Below are 17,433 nucleotides of genomic sequence, written 5' to 3'. Positions count from 1 at the left end.
ACTCGGGTAAAATCCAAACAGCTGTGAGTGCTACAAGGGAAGCTTCTGTGTCAGGAGGCAGCGAGCCTGCGAAAATCCACTGCTCTGCCTGCCAGGATGCTCGCTGGCCGCCTGCCCTTCGGCTCTAATGAACTGTGCGCTCGCCATCCCCCTCCTCGTGCCTCGCCGAGAGGAGGAACCGGAGAAAGCCTTTTAGTTGGGTTTTTTTTTTTGTCCATTTGCAAAGCAGAAAGAGGGGCTCCCTCCTGCCCATCACCCTCCAGGCACGGGGTGATGGAGCAGGATGGTTGAGCATCCCCGGTTCTGCAGAGGTCAGTGGGCTTCTCCTTGTTTATCTCCATCCCATCCTTCTACACCCCCCTATGACTCTCCCTGCTCCCCAAAATCTCCTCTCCCCAACTTGCCATGCCTGGAGTTCTGGAGCAGTGCTGTAGTGGTGTGGTGGCAGCCAGGCTCTGCTTTCCTGCATCTCCCTCTGCCCCAGCCATGCACAGTGAATGCCCTCTGGGCTCCTCTCAGGCTCTAATGGGAATTTGGGGTGGAAGCCAGCAACCCCACTGTACCTCCAAAAACCCCCAGCTCTCCAGTTACCTCTTACATCATGCAGTGGGCTCCACAAGCCCACAGGAACATGTGCCTATTGAGGTTTTAGTTCACCAAGGCTCTGGGGCATCGTTCTGGGCTCTCCGATACCCTCCCAGCCCCACGGAGCAGGAGCCCCAGGGGAAAACCCAGTTTTCCCGAGGCTAGAGGTTGGATCGAGGGTTGCAACACACCAGCAGTCACCAGCAGCGTGACCTTCACAGTGGAGGAGCCTGGTTGCTCTGCCTAAGGATTATCCCTGCTGGGAGAGCAGGAGCTGGGCCAGCCCTGGCCAGCTCCCTCCTAGGGCAAGACCCCCACTGAGCTGGGCCGGGGGGGCTGGGGTGCACAGGCCCTGGAAATGAGTTCACTGTCCTAACCCACCAAAGCTGCACTGAGACCAGACGTACTCGGAGCTGCCTGGAAGGATTTGATGGGTTTTCCTGTAGAAAAATGGGAACCACATGTGAGCAGCAGTGCCAGAGTGGGCTGGGACTAATTTGGGTCAGTGAGAGGGTGGAGGGGAGGAAGGGGAAGTGTGCGTAGGGGAAAAAAATCCTCCCAAAATGGCCAAGTTCCTTCAAAGGGCAGGTCCCCAGGCAGTGATATTTGCTCCCTCCCAGCACTTTCCCCAGGATCTCAGCAGGAATGCTGTGGAAAAGCGAACTGTGGAAGGTGGAGCTGGAAGAAGGTGGGCTGGGCAGCTCCCCTGCTTGCTGGCCATTGCAGCATTTCAGCACAAGCAGCTTCCAAGGTGTCTCCCAAATTTTCCTTGCCTGGCTGATGGGGTGAGGACCCTCATCATGGGGAAGCAGAGGTCGGTGCAGACAAAGGGCTGGTTTTGGCTGCTGAATTAACCTATCTGGTCCCATCAGTTGAGGCTTGAGTGTTCTGATGGTGTTTCCCTTTCCGAGTCTGCAACTGTGACAGCTCAATTTATTCATCTTTGTGGAGGGAAGAGCCAGGAAATCAGGTTGAATAAAGGCATTTGCCCCCCACCTGTCTTCTGGGGCATCTTGCTCAGCATTGTCTCCAAGGCACAGGGCACTCAGTTAAAAACCAGGAAAGCTCACCTCAGCCAGTGGGTCTGGCTGGGCACGCTGCTCCCAGGATGGGATGTCCTGGGACAAGATACATCTGGATGGGACATTTATAACTCCCCACTGAAAGCATAGAGCTGTGCAAAGGCCACCTTGGTTGGAGCTCCTTCCATTCAGTGCTTCCCTTCAGTGCATGAGCTGCTCTCTGTGCTCTGCTGCACCTGGAGCTGGTTGTCTTGTAGCACTGGGGTTCTTAGGGGCCTGGCAGGCAGGGAGCATCCATCTGCTCTCCTCTCGTGCATCTGTGGGCCTTGGAGGGTTTGAGGGAGCAGGGCTCCTTGGGCTGCATCCCTCCTTGGGATCCCTCCAGGGATCCTGGTCTGGAAGACAGGGCAGGCATCGTGATCCAGCTGTGATCTGAAAGGCAGTGAGAGGCAGCGGGTGTGGAGGCAAGCCCGGCACTAGAGCTGAAATAACATCTGGAATGTCTAAACCATGGCACAAGTGGGGTATTTTTTCAGCTGACACTCGAGCAGAGAGTGCAGCAGGGCTCACTGAATTACTCACAGGCACCTCCTTCCTGAGCTCTAGGATGTGCTCGAGTTGTTGGTAGAAGAGACGAGGCAGCTTCACCTCCCACCCCAGGGCATGCTCATCCCTGAGCCGTGGGACACTGCCACCTCCTTCCAGTCCCTTTTTCCTTTCCCTCTGGAAAGCTTCATGCTCGAACACACACTGTATTCCTGGCATACTCTATCCCTCTGCTTTCAGAGGTCTAGAGATGCCCAGCAGGACCATCTTCCCCCAGACTTGCCTTCCCTACAGGGGGATCCAAAGGCTCATCCACCTCTAGGACAGCAGCCTTCTCCTTGGCTATACTTCTAGGAACAGAAGCACTTTTATTTCTTCATCTTAAAGCAAAGTGATGTGGAAGGATAAGTGCAGGGACCACACCTCCCTTCTCTCTACAAGCTGTGCACGCCCTGAGCAGGATCAGCCTCTCCCAGCTCCTGTTGCCACAGCTCTGTGCCCGCTCCTTTAACCTATTTTATTTGCAGTGAAGAGAAATTATAGGGGGAGAAATAAGGCGCTTGTCAGTTTTCTTGAAAATTAGGCCACAGCTGTCAGCCTGAAAGGGAAGGGACGTCTCAGAGGAAGGATCTGCTGCTGCTCCACGCGTCTCCCCCCCTCCTCAGCCAGCCTCTACCCTTCCTCCTCTTCCACACAGAGGGTGCCTGCCTGAAAACATAACTGCCCAGTGTAAGTGCCCCTCTGGGGTCGGGCTCTGGAGGGCTCACTTGTCCATGAGTCGTTCCTCTCAGCTGGAGTGGTGGGCTGGAGCCAGGCACGTGTTGTAATGCTGCTGCCCATCCTCCTGCCTGGGGCTTGAAGCCCCAAGAGCCCGGGGCAAGACTTGCTTTTTCTGTCCATTTTGCCATCGAGTCATTGGCAAGTTTAAAAGCTGGAGAAGAAATGCTTCAAGGGGGTTATTCAAGGGGGTTATATTTTGCTTTCCTGGAGAGTTTGGAAGGGGTAGGTTTCCTGTTTTTCACGTGAGCCTCCTGTAGATGCAGAGATTAAAAAATGCTGTAGGAACATGTGAGCAGGTCATCAGTGACTCATCAGTGCAGGTCATCAAGGGCAGGTTGGATGGGGCTTGGAGCAATCTGGTCTAATGGAGGGTGTCCCTGCCCATGGCAGTAAGGATTTGGAATGAGATGGTCTTTAAGGTCTCTTCCAACAGAAACCATTCCAGAATTCTGTGGGCAGGGTAGCTTTATCCATAAGTCACCATAAAGTTTCCTCAGGGAAACTCACGGTACACATCAGCATGGGCAGCTGGAGGCTGGTGCTGGTGGTCTGTCTAGTGGGCTTCACCTTGGAGGAGCTGTCACATTGATCTGTGTTGTGTCTGAGAGTTGGGCCATGCCTTGGGCTGAGAGGACCATTAAGTTTCCAGATTTAGTTGTCTTCCAGCTTCTGGCCCTTCCCAAAGGATATTGGTGGTTGATCTTCTTCTGTGCTGAAGATGATCAGAAGAAGAAACTTCTTCTGAAGAAAGTCTTCCTTCTTGCTACAGCCCTGTTTCTGTCTTGTGTTTGGTGTGGAGCTGGGGGCATTTCACTGATCATGTGAGAGTCCAGAGGTGTTGGATATCTGCTTGGATAACTGAAGGTGACCTCTCTGAAGGGGGCTGTTCTCTGTGCATGTCCAAGGTGGGAACCAGGCTGGGTTCATCACGAGTCAAGGTGGATGTGCCCAGCTTTGGGCTGGACTGTCAGCTTTGGTGGGCGAGTGGGCAGCGGGGAGGCCATCCCGACAGTCTGGTGTGCCAAGGGGAGCACCAGGAGGAGCAGAAGCCGCGGGCTGAGGCTCTGCAGGACCGTGGTGCTGTTCCACCAGCTGAAGCTGGTCTGAAATACTGATGTGCATTTGTTCTGTGCTGCTCTCAGGCACTGGTTGCTCTGGGGATCCCCAGGGATCCCGGGGGAGCGTCCAGCTCCGCGCTGGCACCGCGGCTCCGCCGGCAGTTCTCGTGCTGACGGCTTCCTCTGGGCAGATGCTCCGGGGGAGGATTCTCTTGTTTGCAGTGGAACACTCTGCACCTTTCCCTTTTCAAGCGAAGGCATCGCAGGGCTCCTCTCTCCAGCTTTCCGAGATCCACACGTCTCCTCCCAGAATCCACACATCTCCTTCCCAGACCCACACATCTCCTCCCAGGATCTGCACGTCTCTGGTCTGCAGCTTTCACCGAGTGTCCCCAGGGAGCTTGATAATCATTCCAAGGAGCCGGAGCTGATGAGGGTCCTTCTCCTCCCCAAACCTGCCTCCTGCAGAAGGAGCTTCCCTGCTCCTAAACCTCCCAAACCCTTCGAAATCCATTAAATGCTATGAATTTTGTAAAGCAGGAGCTGCTGGGGTTGCCATGGTTTCCCTTGCCTGGAGGAGCTGCTCTGGAGCCTGGATTCGGGAAAGGGGGGGATTAGAATGGAGGACTGGGATTTTCTTTGCCGCTGTGGAGGGAGAGGATGGGGGAATGGCATCCTTGTGCTTTCCCTGCTTGCTCTCTTCTCCTTCTCCCCTTCCAGTCCTAATTTTATCTGTGCTTCCTCCGCAAATTCCTAAAGGATCCCAGCTGCTGGGCCAGGCTGGGGACACTGCTTTTCCTAGCAGGAGGATTTCAGGGGAATGGGGATGGGCAATGGGCATCATGGAGGCTGTGGATTCCCTGGGCAGGCGTGTTAAGCCAGGGGATCTCCCGGGGAGCCTGGAGCGGGCAGGAAGGGTGGGGAAAAGCCTTGGGGAGGAGAGAGGAAGGGAGCGGAGGAAGAGGAGGGCTGGGAGGAAGGATGGAGGGGCTCTGCCCTCCTCACAGCTGTGGAAGTTGTTGTCAGACTCGTGAGCTGTAAAGCAGAGCAGAGCCCCTTGGAGCATCGCTCCCCTGGCCTCAGCCAGCTCCTTCCCCAGCTCCCGCTCTGTCCCAGTTGCTGGAAGTGGGACGAGACACAGTCCTCTCCCAGCTGGGGCCCCGTGTCTATTAGCCCAGAGCTAATAAAGCGAATCGCTGGTGCTTAATGAAGAAGCACCTGCTTAATTGAACACAGCGGGATGGTGGCCAGGCAATGGGACGGGACCAGCAGTGTTTCCCCCCAGGCTCCCCACAGGTCCCAGTGGAGGGGATGGTTCCACAGTTAGGCTGGATTTCATCTTAACTTTTTTTTAATTTTAGGAAAAAGCAGAGTTTCACCCTCTTTGAGCAACCTTTGGGCTGCCCTGACCCTCTACTACCCCTTTCCTGTGGGGTGGCTCGGGGCAGGGATGGGGCTGAAGTGGTTAAAGGGGCGAGCAGGCGGGATGGGAGCTCAGACAGCTCCCTGAAATGATGATGTTTAGATTAGCCGGTTTCCAGGCATCGAGTTGTCAAAGCAAGAGGACTGGGAGGGACGCCGGGGCTTGCCCTTAATTGGAGATGTGGCTCTAAAGCCACCCCATCTCTCCAACATCCCCTGGGCTCCGGCCTGCTGCCCCGCAGCAGCACCCTGCCCCTGTGTGATCCCTGTTCCACTTGTTCCCATACCCCATCCCACCCCACCGATCATTAGTGTGATGGGAATTCGTTGAGACTGACACTGCTGCACTGGCTGCTGGATCAGAGAGGCAGGGGGACCCCAGGGTGACATGGCCATGCAAAGCCTGTGGGGACCTCTGTGGCTCTTCCCTTGGCCAGCATTGTGTTGTCGAGGAGTCCTTTAGGCAAGGGGAGGGCAGAGTCCTGTGATTGCAGCAGGGGCTGGAGGTGACCTGCTGGGTCCCCTGGGAGCCCCACTGTGCTGGGGGTGTCCCCCACGCTGCAGGCACACCCTGCCTCCCATCTGCCTGCAGACGCATTCCTTGGCTCGGTCGGAAAGGCTTGAATAACCCTTTTAATTTAAGGAGTTAAATTTTAATGGCCTAAATACCACACTTCATTATCACCATGTGCCTGTGCCGCCAGCTGCCTAATGTCTCCAGCGTGGTGCCGTGATGCTCTGCAGCTCCTGCCTCCCTGGGGACACTTCTTCCCCTCTTCTTCCATGCCAGGACATCCCTGGGGACTCTCTGGGTCCCCACGGACGAGGGGATGCACATGTCACCCACAGGGATGCAGGGAGAGCTCCAGGGAGAGGCATCTCACTCTTATGATGTGTCAGGGGGAGTTAGCCAGCTCCTTCCATCATCACATTGCATATATTTGGGGAGATATATATATTAAAGGGGGGTGTGTGTGTATATATACACACACACCCCTGTGTTTATGGGATGTGTGTATCTGGGATGTATTTCTGGAATGTACATATAAGGGGTATGGTTCCCACTCACTGTCCCCTCTGCCCTGTCCCCTTCCACAGCCACCCCACCGGCATCTCAGTAGAAGCCACCTGTCCCCTGTTTGGCCCCTTGCCCTGCCTCCTCCCAGCCAGCCTGGCGTTCCCCTCGTGCCATCGAAGCCTCCCAGGGGATGGGCTCTGAGGGACCCTCCCATCCCACCAGCAGCCGCCTGTGCTGGCAGTTGGGCTCAGCTGCTGGCTGCTGTCACAGAGGCCGGCAGCTGCAGGGCCAGCCAGTTGTCCCCTCCTTTGGGGGACTCTTTTGGGATGTACCGACCAAGGGGCTTCACTGGGGGGGAGTTCAGGGTCTCTGCCTGTGCCACAGGAGAATACTGTGCACTGGCAAACTTATTCTGCTGGTGGTTCCCAGAGAGCCTGGGGGCAGCTGGAGGGGTTGGTGCCCAGGCAGGGCGGCATCCCCGTGGGGTGACACGGCTTTGAAGCGCAGGGACGGTCTCCACACGGCTGCTCCTTTAACACCCCGACAGTTTCCAGTTCCCCAGTGCCACCGAAAGGAGGGGGGGGACAATCCCAACCCTTCCTCACTAATGAAAACCAGGCCTGAAATTAGAAAGCGTCTCGCGTTCAGCCCCCCGCTCGCTGTGAGCGCGGCGCTCGCCAGCCAAATGGCAGAGCTCCTATTTATGGAAAGCGAGAGCCTTCCTTTTCCGTGGAGGAGCAGCAGAGGGGGGACCTGATCAGTGTCCTCGCTGTGGGCAGACAAGGGGAGCTTCGGAGGTCACTGAATTGCCCTCCATGCTCCCCAGGGCTGTTTCTGCTTGTTTGAGCTCTTTCTGTAGCCTTTCTCCCTGCGTGAGAAACACCAGCTCCCTGCCAGCCACGAGCGGTGCAGCCGGTCCCCGGCTGTACCAGCACACCGAGCACTTTGCAGCTGGGGCTAAAACTATCCTGGCGTTTGTCCCTGGAGGACCTCTCCCCTTTTTGGGCTCAGTAAATCATCCCACTTCACAGTCTAAGTGCCCAGCATGGCTGCTGGAGGAAGTTCAGCAAGGATGGGGCACCCAGTTGTCCCCTCTTAGTGGAGAAGGGTAGCGTGGAGCCAGCTTACCCCTGGGCTGGGCTTGGTCGTGCCCAGGCTGGGCTTAATCTGCCACAGCTGGCAATGACCAGATCCTGCCTGCAGCACTGACCTGTTGATTTGCTTTTGGCCCCGTCGGGATGGACTAAAAGCCTCTGCCTTCCCCTTCCCTCCCTCCATGCCTCACTTTCCCACCGCTCTCCCTTCCTCCAGCCAGCCCGCGTCCGAGCGGCGAGAAATCAGGGAAGCGTTTTCATCCCCATGAATGCAGCCAGTTACGTAAGAATAATTGGGATAAATGAGCTTATTTATCACAGCCCGTTCCATTTTAGCGGGGTCCAGGGCGATGGCCGGGCTGGGTTATGTAAAATCCCGCACAGAGCATCTCATTGTCCGGCGGCAGCCACGCGGGATGCGGGAGCTGCCCAGGGAGAGCAGCCGGCGCTGGGTGAGGAGGGGACGGATTATTTGGCACGAAGAGGAGGTGGCAGAGAGATGGGGGGTTTCTTCCTCCGTGTGTTGAAGAGGGAAAAATCTTGTGTCGTTCTCCTCCTGCATCTCTAAACCACCAGGCTTTAGGGTATGGTCTTTGGTGTCTAACTACAGCCACACAGTCTTCCAATAGTCCTTCCTCACAGGGATGGGGGCTGAAGACTTTCCTTCCTCCTCCTCGCCTCAGGAGGTGAAAACATGACCTTGGTGGGGGGAGTTCTGGTGTGCCCTCCACCTCCTGGCCAAACCAAGCAGCTGCTCCTTGTTTGGCCTCTGAAATCCTTCCAAGCTACCTCCAGGTGGAAATCTGATGTCCAGCTAAGATTATCTGGTGGGGAGTGGTGTTTGGTAGGAGCTGGGGGAAAGCAGAGTTGCTGTGGGGGATGCCTTGGTGCCAAGTTTCCCTTCCAGCCCGTGGGGGAGATGTGGGGACCCAGGGAGCATCTGAGTTTCAGGAGAAGCTGGGATGCTGGAGAGCCAGGTGGGCTTCCCTCCGTCTCTCTGATGCCCACACTGGGGAGCTGAGCTGGTGCTGGGCAGCGTTTCAGGTGTCCTCAGACAAACTGCCCAAGAAGGCAAGAGCCTGGAGAAAAACAGGAAATCCCCAAATCCAAACAAATGTGGGAGGGGAAAAAAAAAAAAAAAAAGAGAAAAAAAAATCTGTTTTTTTTGTTTCTGGTCTAAAAAATGTTGAAAATCTTGGGAATGCCTCAAGGTTTGTTAAGCAGGACATTCCTGCCGTGACCCAGCCAGGCAGATCATCGTGGACTGTGCTGCTGGTTACGCCGTGTTTTGGGGAGAGCACTGCTGGCAGGATGTCCAGTGGAACACAGGCATCTTCCAGCTTCAGCTGGAGCTCTGGAGCCACCAGCACCGGATCTCATGGCAGCCGGAGCGTGGAGTTCAAAGAGCAGCCTCTGGCTCCAGGGCTGCTGGGTTGCACAATGCTGGGAGGGATTGTTTTTCCCCACTGGCCAGGCTCACAGGCATGTTCCCTGGTGTCAGTGGGATACTGGTCTGACTGGACCATCACATGCCCTCTGTAATGGTGCTGCTGCACACTCCCTGCACTGCTCAGGGTGGAAAGTAACCCTGGAACCTCCTGAGGGAGGTCACGGGTGGACTGGAGGTGGCACCAAGCTGTGGTTGTGGGTCCCAGCAAGGTTGCCAGAGCAGCACGACCAGGGATGTGTCTCACCTCAGCTATTTATTTATTTTTTGTTCTTGCCCTGCATCCTCCAAATGCAGAGACTGGTATTGCCCCACAGTGTCTCCCTTCTGGTGCCACCACACTCACCCAACCTCTGGTGCACCCAGATCTCCTCCCTGGTCCTCTGGAGGAGCAGGCTTGCATCAGAGTCTTGTTTGTGCTTATTAACCATCCTTCCCCCCTGATTTCTCTCTTCTCTCATACACAGGCAGCTTTGTCTACTCCTGAATGCAGAAAACATCTTCCACTCTATGGCAGACATCCTGCTTCGGGAGGAGGACCTCAAGTTCGCCTCTACCATGGTCCACACCCTCAACACCATTCTGCTGACATCCTCTGAGCTCTTCCAGCTGAGAAACCAATTGAAGGACCTGAAGACCCCGGTATGGGCAGCAGGAGCAGGCTCAGTGGCTGGGGAGGGACATAATGGGGTGGTGAGGACCAGGCAGCCACCTAGGGATGTGTCTTGCTGCTCAGCCCCCGCCTGGCAGGTCCCAGGGTTGGAGCCCAGGTGACTGCTTTGTTCCTCTACTATTCAGGAGTTGAGGGGGGCTTGGAGGACGTGCCCAACTCTATCTCTCTGGGTTGGAAACGGGCTTCCCAAGCCCTCAAGCAGCTGCTGCCTCCTCCCTCCACCATGACACAGGCCAGGGGACAGGTGAAGGCGAGAGTAGAGCCCCCCAGTCCCTCAGCTGTCCTGCCAGGAACATGCCTGTGGGATTTACCAAGCAGCTGCCATCAGCATCAGTGACATCCAAGCAAGGGGGAAGAAGGAAGACTTCTCCTCCTGCTGAAGGCCAGTCATGCAGTGGTGTCCCCTTGGGTGGGACAGCATCGTCCTCTAGCCCCTTGTCCTGTGGTGGACACAGCAGCGCTGAGGGCCACCTCATCACACTGTCACCCCAAAACCTGCCTGATCTCCATCTCCTGAGGCTGGTGGGCTCATGCCAATGACAGGTGGACTTGGTGGGTCCAGAAACATCCCTTCACATCTTGGTGGCACTTGCCAGCCCAGGGGGTTGGTGTTGGGTACCTGGGGCTCTCCATACCCTGTCCTCCCACTGGTGACCAAACCCCAGTGATTCCCTCTTTCCCCAGGAAAGCCGTAACCTCTTCTGCTGCCTGTACCGGTCCTGGTGTCACAACCCTGTGACAACTGTGTCCCTCTGCTTCCTTACCCAGAACTACAAGCATGCCTACGACCTCATCCAGAAATTGTATCCTTTGGGGATTTTCTGCCAGGCTGGTGGCCAAGCTGGCTCTTGGTCCCTCTGTGGCCACCAAGGTCACCCTGCAGGCCAGCCCAGCCTCCTCCCTGCAGCCCATCATTACCGGGGCAGGGCAGCCTGTGCTGGGCGTGTGCCAGCTCCCTTCCCCTTGTGTCATCCTTTTTTTTGTGGTGTAGAGAGAGGAAAGCGTGCACTGACTGAGCCTTGACCTTCCCTTTCCCAGGAGGGGAGGCTCCTCAACGTCCTCTTCCTCCCAGGAAGATGAAGGCTTTGGCCTCCTGGCCTGATGAGGAGCAGGCAGTGCTCAGCACGGCGCAGTTCCCTGTGAGCTCACCATCTGCCTGCAGCAGAATGATTATTTTCATGTGCCAGCAAACCCCAAGCCTCCCTGAGCAGTTTTCCATGCGAAGAAGCTCAATAACACGCTCAGCTTCCCCTCCCGGCTCACACCGGCGTTCCCTCTGGGAGACATGCCATCTCCATGGGCCAGGAGGGTAAAAGCAAGCGTCCTCCCTTGCACCATCACCCTGCCTGCTCTCGGCCTTTTGGGCAGCCTGCCTCTTCCCCCATCCTTCCCTGCTCCTCCTGTCTCCCTCCATCATCCCTTGGCCACCCTGCAGACCTTTCAGCCCTGCCTGCGCACAAGCCCTGCCTGTTCCTTGCCTGCTCACATCCCGCAGGAGCCGTGGATGCAGGGAGGGTTTGGCAGAGCCACGGCCCACACCGGGCATCACCCACGCGAGCCATCTGCTGCTGCCCGGACACCTTTTGCCAAGGTAACATCCTTATCAGCCACACCCAGCGGGGACCTGGAGGTCACTGTGGATTTCCTCACTGAAGTGGACAAGCTGGTGCAGCTCATCGAGTGCCCCATATTCACATGTAAGGAGGAAGCCCCGGGTGGGGAAGGGGCGGCGCGCGGTGCTCCCCCTCCCCGCTCCTCCATCGCAGGCGGCAGCCGCCACACGAGTAAATAGAGCAGAAGTTATGAGACTTCTTGCCGGGAGGTTTGCCCAGCTCTGGAGCTGCCCGTCGGGAGAAGGGCATGCTGGCAGCACAGGGGGGGCAGCGTGCCCCCCAGATATAGGTTAAGGGAGCGAGCGGCGCTGTCGTCCAACAAAGGGATGGGGGAACAGACTGGATCGCACTGAGCATCTCCAGGGGTGCACAAGTAGGGTGTCAGATGAGAGGAGCCCTGTGTGTGCCGCCCTCAGAGCACAGGGTGGCATTATGGGTGCTGCTGGGGCCTTTAGCAAGGGGGTTTTTTGCTGTAAATGGAGAATTAAGTTCTAAAAAAAAGAGACCTGCTGCTTTCTCCAGCATCCAGCAGTGTGGGTCTCCCACTGGGTAATGGAGCAGTGCCTGACCAGGGGCTCAGAGGTGTGACACTGGGAGCTGGGATGGCAGTGGGGGACGTGGCAGGGTGACCTGTGTCTGCAGGAGGATTTGTCGTGATGGCAGTTTGCTGCCCCTGGGCTTCTCCTTGGAGGTGCAGCAGGGCGTTGCAGTTGTTGGGAAATGTCCTGGAACGGAGTTTATGGGGCATCTATATAGGGCCAAGGTTGGGGAATGTTTGGGGGAAGAGGGTTAGAGCAGCTGGGCAGTAGAGACCCTCAGTCATGCTCCCTCCTGTAGTACTCTGTCCCTCACCCCAAGGGTGACTCTCCCACTGTGTGAGTCACCCACATGTATGTGGTGATTTTCCGTGGCCCAAAATTATTCACTGAGGGTTCTCCACCCCACTCACCTTATTTTCCACATCTCAGGGTAGGGAACAGACATGTCCCCCATAAAGCAGCATCTCTGGGTTTGCCTCCATTCTCTGGGAGACCCCAGAGGTGCGAGTGACAAGCAGGAGGTGAGATGCTGGGGCACAGACCTTGCCTCATGCCCTGGGCTGCCCCAGGTGGGACTTCAGTTGTCTGTAGGGCTCCAGAAGACCCTTCCACCGTAAGCACAGTGAGAGATGGAGCCGGAGGGTGGTTTTCCCTCTGCTGAGCAGCACTGAGGCCCAGCACATGGAAACGTCAGAGCCAGGCAGAGAGGATCCCTTCTGCTCCAGAGCCTCCCAGGGAGGGTGTCACCCAGCCCTCTGGATATGTGATGCTCCAGGTGGGCAGTATTTCTGCTAATTCTACAGGAGCTGAGGAGCAATCCCGTGTTGCATATGTGTTCTCAGGCAAACAGCATGGACTGGGATGAGCCTCAGGGATGAGCAGTAGCAGGAATGGGAGACTGGGGAGGCAGCTGCCCCCTTCCTACGCTGGCAGCTGAGGGCTGTGTCAAAGAGAGGGACGGTGTGGGACACCAAAATGGATGAGTTAATGGAAGTGGAGAGAGGTGCCATGCAGGGGCCCCTTGGGTCAGCTGGCAGAGGCTTAGAGCCTCCACAGGACTATCAGATGGGGTGGGAGGAACCTGCTCTTACAGCTGGAGGTGAAATGCATTTTCCCTGCCTCCCCATCCTCTTCCTGTCCTCTCCCAGATCTCCGCCTGCAGCTGCTGGACGTGAAGAACAACCCCTACCTGATCAAGGCCCTCTATGGGCTGCTGATGCTGCTGCCCCAGAGCAGCGCCTTCCAGCTCCTGTCCCACCGCCTCCAGTGCGTGCCCAACCCCGAGCTCATGCAGACCACGTAAGTGCCACGGGGACGGACCCCAGCATCAGCATTGGGGTTGGATCAGCTGTTCCCCCACAGCTGAGCATCCCTGCCGTGCCAGGCTCAGCCCCGATCCCAGGCTCAGCCCCAGGCTCCAGCTTTCGCCCCCAGCTCCGTTGCGACCGTGGCTGCTCCTTGTCCCCGTGGCCGGGAGTGTTGGCTCGGGGGGTTTTTTGTGTCTATATTTGGTAACCCTGGGAGGGCTGTGCCTCATCCACAGGCATTTGGCATCCGGGATGGAAAATTTCACTTGTGGGGTCGCTATGGAAACGAGCAGAGCTGGGAAGGAGGTTTATGGAGGAAAGACTCCGGCAGCTGGGGGGTGCTCCCAAAACGTCCCCCCTGCAGCCTGGGCAGCCTTCGTGGCACCCAAAAGGACCACGGCACCCGTGCAAACACCTCTGGATGGCAGCTCCATTCCCACTCCTGGCCTTTGGGGATCCGTGAGATGTGCAAGGGCGGCATCTCCTTGGGGACCAGCCGAGATCCTCGTGCTCCCTGCCCAGGGGTGCTGCCAGTGGCATTTGCTTTCCAACCCTTGGCTAATGGATAGAGGGGGGTGGTTGATGGTAAAGCCAGCTCTGCCTTGGCAGAGCCTGGGAACAAAAAGAGCTCCCAAGATGGGCAGGTTTCTGAATTAACCCCCCGCTGCCATTGTTGCTCCTTGGCTTTTAACTGCTTCCCTGGGATGGCTTTTATCCCTCGTGGCCTCCGGCGCTGAGCTCCTACCCACAACCCAGCACTGATATTTAATTGGGGGGGCGGAGAGGGGGCTGCATGTGCTTCCCCCTCCTTTTTTCCCCCCACTAGACCCAGCAGTGGGGGTTTTTCGAGCTGTCAGACGGCCTGAGCATCTGATTAACTCTGACCTACATTCCTTCAAACACCGAAGCCAGCTTTCATAACCGGCCAGCCCCAGCTGCCCCCTCCCCAGGGGGATACCGGGGCCACCAGAGCTGCCTGCCATCCTCCTGTGGGCATCCTGTGGCTGGTGTTCCCCCCTTCCTTGCATGGGGACAGCATAGGGGTGAGCATCCATAGCTGGAACCCTAAGGAGGCTGCATTTGGGGGTTTCAGCCACGGGAGCTCATCCCTGGGGGCTGTCCCTGCTGCCACTGGATATTTTTGGCTTGCTCAAAAAATGAGACAGGGAAACTGAGGCACGGGGCGCTGGCATCCTTTCCTCACTGCTTTTGGCTGGAATGGATTGGAATAGAGGGGAGCATCTGTGTTGGAGGGGTTGAACCTCCCCTGTGGGGCCAAGATGGAGATGTCCCTTGTCCCCTCCTTGTCCCAAGGCCTCTTGGGCTCCCTCTCACATCTTTGGGGGACTGAAACATGTCTTTGGGGTTGTTTAATGGGGCACCAGCATAACAAGGATGTGCTGAGCTCAGCTTCTTCAGGACAAGCTTTTGGTGCTTCCAGTGCTGGATGCTGACAGTACCAACATGCCCAGCCCCTCCCCACCCTCACTGTCTGTTCCCACCCTGCAGGGACAACACCAAACCCAGTACCAGCTTCAAGAGAGCAGCAGCCTCCAACATCGACTACACGGAGCTGCTGCAACACTTTGAGAAGGTCCAAAACAAGCACCTGGAAGCAAGACACCAGCGAGCCGGGCGGGCAGAGCAGCTGGACCGGCGGGTGGTCCTCTGAGCATCCCAGAGGCCACCGTGGGTGTGCACAGTTGCTGGGGCTGGGACCAGGGGACACGGACCAGGGAACGGGCACACCGGTTGCTGGCCGCTGGAGGATCTGGTGGGTTTCATGGAGATGGGCAGGCGCTCAGCACCGGGCTGGTTTTCCCCCCCACTGTGCATGTGGATGATGGGGGACCCTCAGGCTGCGCCCGACTTCTCCCGTGGGTGTTGTGGGGACGTGGGGAAGGGTTGCAGGAGGAGAGGGCCAGCGTAAAGCACCTCGTCTTCTCTTGCAATGGGGCGAGGAAACTCCCCTTTGCTTTGCTAATGCCTTCCCCGTGACTGTCAGCTGAGAGCCCAGCCTGCTGCCAGCAGCACTGGAGGAGGGGACGGGAAGACGGGAGCAACCCCTGGCCTCCCGCCCTGGAAAACAAGCACGCAGGGCTGCCAGCACCTCTCGCCACCCCAACTTCCACTCTCTGGCTCCAAGGGCCTGCTGGAGGTCACCGGTGGCATCTCACTCGGGGAGTCACTCCTGTGCGTGACACTCAGCCCCCTCCCTGCATTCACGCACCCTCCCTGAGCTCCTGGCTCTTGGCAGGGACAGCGGCACAGCCTCAACTCCCAGCCGGCACCGGGGGGCACAGGGGGCAGTGGAGACCCCCATCACACTTAACCCCAGACTCGATTCCTGCGTTAAGCTCCCCATGATAAAATAAACAAGCAATGCAGAGCAGCCCATTCGGTGTTGCTGGGCTTCCCATCGTAGATCCGTTCTCAGGCAGAGCCAAAAACACAGCAAGGCCAGGGGATGGCATGGAGCATCGTGCTTGACCCTGTGCCCCAGGCTGGCCCAGCCCTGCCACGTTGGCTTGCCAGCGAGCAGGGCTTCTCCGCCTGCTCCTCTTCCCAGCAGGAAAAAAATCCAGCAGGAAAAAAATCCACCACTGAAATTCTTCCAGGCCACGGTCATGAAACCGCAGTGTGGTGACAGGCATTTTCCTGGCCCTGAGCAGCCGCTGGCGCTGCCTTCGCCCTGTCCCATGGCACCAGGGGACTGTGGCACGTGCCAGGCGGGAGCGGTTTGGGGGAACCCCGTTGCATTTCCTGCTTATTTCAGGCCCTCACCTGATCCCAGGGAAAGGGGGGTTGAAGGAATTCATGGAGTTTTTATGGCTTCTGGCCCTGTTTACAGCAGAGGCTGCCTCTGGCAGTGGGTTCCCCAAACAGCCCTGTACCGGCAGTGCTGCTTTGGCCAGGATAAAGACATTCCTGTCATTCCCGGGAAAGGGCTTTCCAAAGCAGTCACAGCGGGTTAATTTTAACAGCCAGCCCTTCAGGATGGGCAAGCAGTGGCTTCCCAAGCCCACCAGCTGCTCAGGGCGCTGGAGGGGGTACCCTTTGCCAGACCCCCAGGTCATTGCCAGCATGGGCCGGGGCTGCTGCTGGCCCTGGGGCTCTGCCCATCGCTCCTGCTGGGCTCTCCACCACTGAGCAGCCTCTTTCCACACGGAGGGACTGGGTTTATGGGGAGAAATTCCAGTCGACTGCCGAGCCCTAATCATTTCCTTATGGATGCTCTTGACCAACACCGGCTGGAGCAGCGTGGGCATCGCCAGCAGGGGATCGGGGCTACTTCACCCCAGCTGAGCATCATTTGACTGCGAGGTGTAGGGTGGTCCATCAGGGCTCAGCTTGACAGCCCCAGATCCCGGAGGGCTGGGGCTGGGGCTTCAGGATGGCTGCGGGAAGGGTTCGTCTGCTGGCAGGCCGTGCATTTCCCATGGCTCTCTGGTAATCCAGTGCACTGAGACATTTCAGAGCTGCTGTATAATCACCCCGGAGGGACTTCAGCCTGCAACGGTGGTTGCCTGCAGCACACCTTGGCAGGTCAGGAAGGCAGTGGGGGTCAAACACCCCTTGGGGAGAGGCTGAACAGGTAGCATCCCCCCCGCCATCGCCAGGGCTCTGGGGCTGCCCCCGAGCATTCCGTGGCAGCTCCAGTGCTCACCCCGAGCACACCCTGGGGCTCTCTTGCTCCTCACCCGGCACCCCAAGAGCATCCCTGGGAATTCCTCCGCCGTCAAGGGAGCCAACCCCGGTGCCGCCCCCACCAGTCCCGCATCCCCAGGCATCCCTCGGGTCTTCTCCCGCTGCAGCCCCGGCGCTGCTCCCCGACCCCCCCAAGAGCATCCCCGAGAACCACCGGGGCTGCCCCCGGCCTCGTCATCCCTGCGCGTCCTCCGGGTGCCCGCTGCCGCCCCCGGAGCATCCCTGGGGCTGACCCTGAGCAATCTTCCCCCCCGTTCCCTCGCCGCCCGCAGCCCCCCGGCCCCGCGGCGGGCGGCGCATGTGCCGCGCAGCGCCCGCCCCGCCCCGCCCCCGCCGCCGCCCCGGGGCCGCCGCCGCCGCCGCTCCCCGTTGCCCGCTCCGCGCTCCGCTCCGCGCTCCGCTCGCTGCCGGGGGGGCGGCGGGTCCGCGCAGCCCCCGCCGAGAGAGGGAGGGAGGGAAGGAGGGAGGGAAGGAAGGAGGGAGGCCGGGGGGCGATGCCCCGCGCCGCGCCCCGCCCGGCTCTCCCGCCGCTCCGCCGCTGCGCCCCCCCCGCCGCCGCCGCCGCCGCCGCCCGGGCGCCGCCCGCCCCCCGCCGCCGCTGAGCCTGGCCCGCCGCCGCGG

At 58.4% G+C, this 17,433-nt stretch overlaps 1 protein-coding gene across 1 annotated transcript in view; it reads left to right on the top strand.

Annotated features, from left to right (window-relative positions):
- The window catches only part of VAC14 (VAC14 component of PIKFYVE complex), a 57,551-nt gene extending 42,054 nt beyond the window's left edge, over positions 1-15,497 (top strand). The window contains exons 15-19 of the mRNA XM_032701509.1: positions 9,440-9,614; positions 10,330-10,448; positions 11,263-11,342; positions 12,946-13,096; positions 14,614-15,497. Of these exons, the coding sequence (XP_032557400.1) occupies positions 9,440-9,614; positions 10,330-10,448; positions 11,263-11,342; positions 12,946-13,096; positions 14,614-14,776 (688 nt within the window). The 3' untranslated portion in view covers positions 14,777-15,497. The remainder of the gene's footprint in view (positions 1-9,439; positions 9,615-10,329; positions 10,449-11,262; positions 11,343-12,945; positions 13,097-14,613) is intronic.
- Positions 15,498-17,433: the final 1,936 nt, after the last annotated feature.

This window comes from Chiroxiphia lanceolata, chromosome 13 (assembly GCF_009829145.1).
Source record: "Chiroxiphia lanceolata isolate bChiLan1 chromosome 13, bChiLan1.pri, whole genome shotgun sequence".
Taxonomy (NCBI): domain Eukaryota; kingdom Metazoa; phylum Chordata; class Aves; order Passeriformes; family Pipridae; genus Chiroxiphia; species Chiroxiphia lanceolata.
The sequence above is the reverse complement of the archived record's forward strand: the minus strand, read 5'-3'. Positions and strand labels throughout refer to the sequence as shown.